This window comes from Herpailurus yagouaroundi, unplaced genomic scaffold (assembly GCF_014898765.1).
Source record: "Herpailurus yagouaroundi ecotype Mexico unplaced genomic scaffold, PumYag 569, whole genome shotgun sequence".
NCBI classification, from domain to species: domain Eukaryota; kingdom Metazoa; phylum Chordata; class Mammalia; order Carnivora; family Felidae; genus Herpailurus; species Herpailurus yagouaroundi.
Window position 1 is genome coordinate 5,656,298 of NW_024412786.1, and position 5,501 is coordinate 5,661,798.

The window sequence follows — 5,501 nt, forward strand, 5'->3', positions numbered from 1 at the left end:
CCCCGGAGCACCCACGCGGGCCGGGGTCCCCGGGGCCGGCCGCCCGCGCGCGGCGCACGCCGCCAGCCGTGCCCACACCCGCCCCCACCGTGCCAGCCTCGCTGGGACTTTCCCTTTCAGTTTCGGGGAGGGTGGGCACTGGGGACACGCCGGGGAGGGGACGCGGCAGCCGCCGCTTCTGCCGCCCCCTGCCCCGACCCGCCGCGCTCTCGGGACGACCCGTAGCCCCAGCGCGAGCCCGGTGGGGGGGGGGGGGGAGGAGGGGGTGACCGCGGGGTCTCCGCGGAGGGGGCCCAGCGGCGGCTGTCACGGCCCCCGTGCCCCGGCAGGTCTGTGAGGAGCAGAAGTGCGAGGAAGAGGTCTTCCCGCTGGCCATGAACTACCTGGACCGCTTCCTGTCGCTGGAGCCCGTGAAAAAGAGCCGCCTGCAGCTGCTGGGGGCCACCTGCATGTTCGTGGCCTCCAAGATGAAGGAGACCATTCCCCTGACGGCCGAGAAGCTGTGCATCTACACTGACAACTCCATCCGGCCCGACGAGCTGCTGGTAACCTGGGACCCCCCACCGCCCACCGACGCCCCAGGACCCCCAGGACCCCGGGGGTGGGGGAGGTGCAGAGGGCAGGAGGACCCGCGGGCCGCCGACACTCCCTATGCCCCATGGGCGGGCGGCCGCTCGGTGGGGCCCCCCTCGAGGAGCGGGCGAGACCCCCGCCGCCCCCCAGCCGCGGCGCCCCACCGCTCGCGGTCGGTCGCTCCGACTCCCACACTCCCACTCGGCTGCGCCCCTAGCGCGGCCGAAAAGTGGGCGGCGCGCGCCCTCTAGCGGCGACGACGCTGGCGGCCCGCGCTGGCTACCCGGTCTTGCGTTCCAGGTGGGGGTCATTTTGGGGCCCGACCTGGGAACAGTGGGCCTTTTTGTCCACGTCACTTTCTCTTTGGGGACCTCTTTGGGGATGGCCTGCTCTCCCCCACCTCCTGGGCCCCCAGCATCCCTTATCCCTTCTCTCCTGGGCCCTGCCCCACGGAGGGGAGGGGCAGGGGCTGCCCCTGCACCTCTATTTACCCTGGGTCACCCCACGTTCACAGCAAATGGAGCTGGTCCTGGTGAACAAGCTCAAGTGGAACCTGGCCGCGATGACCCCGCACGACTTCATCGAGCACTTCCTCTCCAAAATGCCCGTGGCCGAGGAGAACAAACAGATCATCCGGAAGCACGCGCAGACCTTCGTCGCCCTCTGTGCCACAGGTAGGGCAGCTGGGTCCTGCTGGCCCCGGTCTCCCGGGGTGCCTCTCACAGGGGCTCCTCTTCCTTCCTCGGGCCGTGCGCTGGGGCTAGATGGGCTGGGGGGGGGGGGGTGCCCTCCTGGGGTCGGGCAGCGGAGACTGGCCACGGCCACCACGCAGCGCCTCGGGGATGGGTGTGGGTGGGTGGCCAGGCCGCGGCCACTCCATGCTGAGAGAGGTTGACCTTGGCTGCCCAGCCTGCCTCCCCACTCCCGTCCTCCCGCCCCCCCCAAGACACACACACACACACACACACACACACACACACACACACACCAGTCCTTCCCCATGTCCTCAAGGGGCCCCCTTCTGGCCTCTCCCGGGCTGGGCCACCTGCCAGGGGCGCCTACAGGGGTGGGGAGTGCCGGCCCGCGGTGCCTGCACCACGTGCTCTGGGCGGCCAGCAGCAGCCCTCGTGCGGGGGCGGCCAGCAGCACAGCTTGGCCGCCAGAGGCCCCGCCAGGGGTGCCTCCGGCCGGCTGGGCTCAGCTGAGCCCTGGGAGGGGCTTCAGATCGGCCGGGGCTTGGGCCGCCACGGTTGGCAGCAGGGGGCCAGTCTTCTCCCCCGCTGGCAGGGCTCTGGATGGTCCCTGGAGGCCCCTGCCTGACACTGCCCTGGCCCGGGCCCTGGGACAGCCAGCCTTTCAGAAGTCAGGGCAGGCAGACGCGCGCCCGGTGTTGCCTTGTCTCCCCCGGGCCCTGACCCTGACGCCGACCCCTTTCTTTCTCCCTCTGATCACGTGGACTGGGCCCAGCAGACCTGGAGAACCCTGCCTGGGGACCCACGTCCTCATCCCAGCCAGCTCCACACTGGGCCACCTCCGCCCCGGGTCAGGCCTCAGACATCGTGTGGGGCTCCCCCAGTCTGTGGGCCACGCAACATCAAAGGGGGGGGAGGTTGGCCTCTTTCACCCCCTGCCCGGGAGCGGTAGAGCCCCTGTTCCGACATCTCCCGGCACCCTCCCGCTGTCCGGGTGCTCTGGTGGCTGGCATTTCCGGGTCAGGCGAGAGTCTGCCGGCTTCTCCACCCTGCTCGTCCTCCTGCACAAGGCACGAACCCCTCCTCTGAGCCTTCCCAAGCAAGGGGAGTGGGGGGGCACACCATGGGCCCTGACGGATCTGCGGGGTGGTGGCTCCAGCCCTCTGGCAGGGGTAGGGAGCCTCCCGCGGGCCGTCCCCTCGGCCTCCGGGGGCCAGCCCCTCAAGCAGGCAGGGAGGCGTTCTCTGGCTGGGGCGCCTCAGAAGACAGAGGCCTCCGGAGACTTCCAGGCAGCCTTTTAAGGAGCTGAAAGTGGTTCAGAGAAATGGCAAAGTTTCCTGGAGATCATGCAAGGAACAGTTCTTGTACACCCTCCCCCCCCAAGGATGGCTGGGGCGGCTTGGAGTTTCCCCTCTCCCAGAACCCCGCGGAAGTGGGGTGTGGAGCCCTCGTGGGGTGCTGGCAGTGAGGCGAGCGAGCCTGGTGCGGAGGCCGTAAACGCGCTTTGGTGCTGGCTGTCCAGCTGCCGCGGGCCGCCGTGCGTAAGCACGCGGGGCCTCTGAGACCGTGCCCAGCAAGCACCACCACCCCCCGCCCCCAACCTGGGGCCTGCAGGGTGCATCCCAGGCCCCGGTGCCTGGGGTCCACCCGGAGGGAAGGTGCAGCGATGGCTGGCTGGCTGCGACAGCTTTTCACATGCGTTACCTCCAGGGCGGGCCCCCCCGCCCCCCACTGCGGGAGACAGGCGGCCGGGGGAGGAGAGGGTCACCTGCCCATCCGTGCCCCTCCTTGGAAAGATTCTCGGTCCAAATCCTCACCTGCACGGTTGCAACATAGCCGAGGCGCAGCCGGGCCCTTGGTCACGAGGGGACCACTCTCTCTGGAGTAACGCGGTGGCAGCTCAGAAACAGAAACAGACTGGCGTGAGGGGGAAGTGTAAGCAAAGGCCCCCAAAGATGTTTTTGTCTGCCACGGGGCCAGGGTCCCGCTGAACAGTGTCATGAGTGGGGGGGGGGGGGGTCTCTGCTCTCCGTGCTGTGTGTGCCTGCAAACTGGGCCTCCCGCGTATCTGCAGATGTGCACGTATCCCAATCCGCACCGCGGTGGGTTTTCTGTTAACGTATACGCCTGCGTGTGCACTGGAGCCTTCCGGGGAATCGCAGTGGGCTGGGTAAAGAAACTACAGGTGCTGCTGGAAGCGGACAGAAAAATCGAGTCTAACGGATGGGTCTGAGCAAGGGTCAGCAAACCCGCACAGCCCCGGCGGCTGCTGTGGCAGTGGCCCCAGGCTCTTTGCACTGGGCGCCGAGTCAAAGTGTTGGACGATATAGTCAGGTTGTTCCTTACCTACATACGTGCACACACACACACACACACACATATACCTTATCTACACACATAAGCCCCACACCGCAAATGCACACATATGCTTCAGTGGGGACGTGGGCTTCAGGAGCGAGCCCTCCCCCCGTTACACCATCCGTCTTGGACGGGAGTCTCGAGCTCCAACCAAATTGTTGCTGGGACTGCAGCAACTTGTTTTTAATGTTTATTTTTGAGAGCATGCAGGTGAGCAGGGGAGGGGGAGACCGGGGGGGGGGGGCGGCCAGGGCATCCCAAGCAGGCTCCGCGCTGACAGCAGAAAGCCCGATGCAGGGCTCGAACTTGGGACCTGGGAGATCACGACCTGAGCCGAAGTCGATGCTTAACCCACTGATCCACCCAGGTGCTCCTACAGCCCTGAGGTGCCTCAATGACAAGCTTTTCATTCATGGCTCTCCGCTCAGACTGGGTGGAAATGCTACCATTTATTTAATATTTTTTTTCTTTAAAACTTTTTTTTAACATTTATTTGTTTTTGAGAGACAGAGAGAGACAGAGCATGAGCAGGGGAGGGGCAGAGAGAGAGGGAGACGCAGAATCGGAAGCAGGCTCCAGGCTTCAAGCTGTTGGCACAGAGCCTGACGTGGGGCTCACAAATTCACAAACTCACAAGTTGCAAGATCATGACCTAGGCCAAAGTCGGACGCTTAACCGACTGAGCCATCCAGGCGCCCTGGAAATGCTCCCATTTAAAGAGGGAAAGAGGGGGGCGGGCCTTGTTAGGTGTTTCTTTTTCAAGTTTCCACGGTGCCCGGCAGCGGGCTCTGTTCCCCCTCCAGGGTGGCTTTCTTCCCCAGCCTGCTTTGCTGGCAACGGCACAGCCTGATGTCTCCTCCCAGGACGAAGCCTCAGCTAGGCTGCTGGGGACACGCACCCTGGCCCACGGGGTCCCCTCCTTCCATGCTCAGCTCACCCAGCCTGGCCCTGTGCCCCATGCGTGTAAGATGAGGCAAAGGGGCTGAGCCCCCGATCGAGATTCAGGACTCGGTGGCCTCCCCCACCAAGAATTCCTGGCTCTGTGTCACAGAACGGCAGCCCACGGGGCACCACGTGGCTGCTTAAACATCCTTCCTGCTTTGCCACCTTTCCGTAACAAGTGTGGCGAGTGCTGGCCTCACCCTGGGAGCAAAGGCAGGGGTTCCGCCCTCGCTGAGCTGTGCCTGGGGCAGAGGGGTCGGCATGCTGGTGACTGGCAGGGGGATAAACAGAGGATAAGCATCCAAGGCCACCACTGCAGGACCACTGACCACTGCCCCCTGCACATGCCCAGAGGGCTGCCCTGGGGAAGGTGAGACAGGTGCACCCCTCCGAGAGTACAGGCTGGGTCCCTGGAGGCCTGGCGGGCCCGTCTCCAGTCCCTGTGGCCCCGCAGCATGCCTTCTCCCTTGTAGGTTTGTCACCTTTTGGAATGTGAATAAGCAACACGTTCCCAGGGCTCCAGTATAGCGACGCCCCTCCCCGCAGGCCTTTGCGGTTTGTTCTCTGCCGGTGTCCCAGCTCCAGCTGGGTGCAATGCAGGGCTGGTGGGACCACGGGGTCCCGGGGAGGCCCCCCTCCCCGCCGCCGCCCACTCACAGCCCCTCGCCTCTCTCCCTTTCTTCTGCAGACGTGAAGTTCATTTCCAACCCGCCTTCCATGGTGGCAGCGGGGAGCGTGCTGGCCGCGGTGCAAGGCCTGCCCCTGGGGAGCTCCAACAGCTTCCTGTCCTATCCGCGCCTCACCCGGTTCCTCTCCAAAGTGATCAAGTGTGACGCGGTAAGCGATCGGTTGCGCCGCTCCTACGCTGGCTTGGCTGGCCTGCTCAGCAACCGGGTACTAGAAACTTCTAGTACCCGGGGGTACCGGGTACTAGAA

At 65.5% G+C, this 5,501-nt stretch overlaps 2 protein-coding genes across 3 annotated transcripts in view; both read left to right on the forward strand.

The window, feature by feature from the left end:
• CCND1 (cyclin D1) overlaps positions 1-5,501 on the forward strand; it is an 11,787-nt gene that overhangs the window by 1,863 nt on the left and 4,423 nt on the right. The window contains exons 2-4 of one of the 2 annotated variants that reach the window (XM_040466036.1): positions 330-545; positions 1,088-1,247; positions 5,254-5,485. In XM_040466036.1, the coding sequence (XP_040321970.1) occupies positions 330-545; positions 1,088-1,247; positions 5,254-5,485 (608 nt within the window). The remainder of the gene's footprint in view (positions 1-329; positions 546-1,087; positions 1,248-5,253; positions 5,486-5,501) is intronic. The other variant, XM_040466037.1, reaches the window with a different exon arrangement.
• The window catches only part of LOC121023850 (uncharacterized), a 7,185-nt gene continuing 3,243 nt past the window's right edge, over positions 1,560-5,501 (forward strand). The window contains exon 1 of the mRNA XM_040466035.1: positions 1,560-3,222. Coding sequence (XP_040321969.1) covers positions 1,574-2,566 — 993 coding nt within the window. The 5' untranslated portion in view covers positions 1,560-1,573 and the 3' untranslated portion in view covers positions 2,567-3,222. The remainder of the gene's footprint in view (positions 3,223-5,501) is intronic.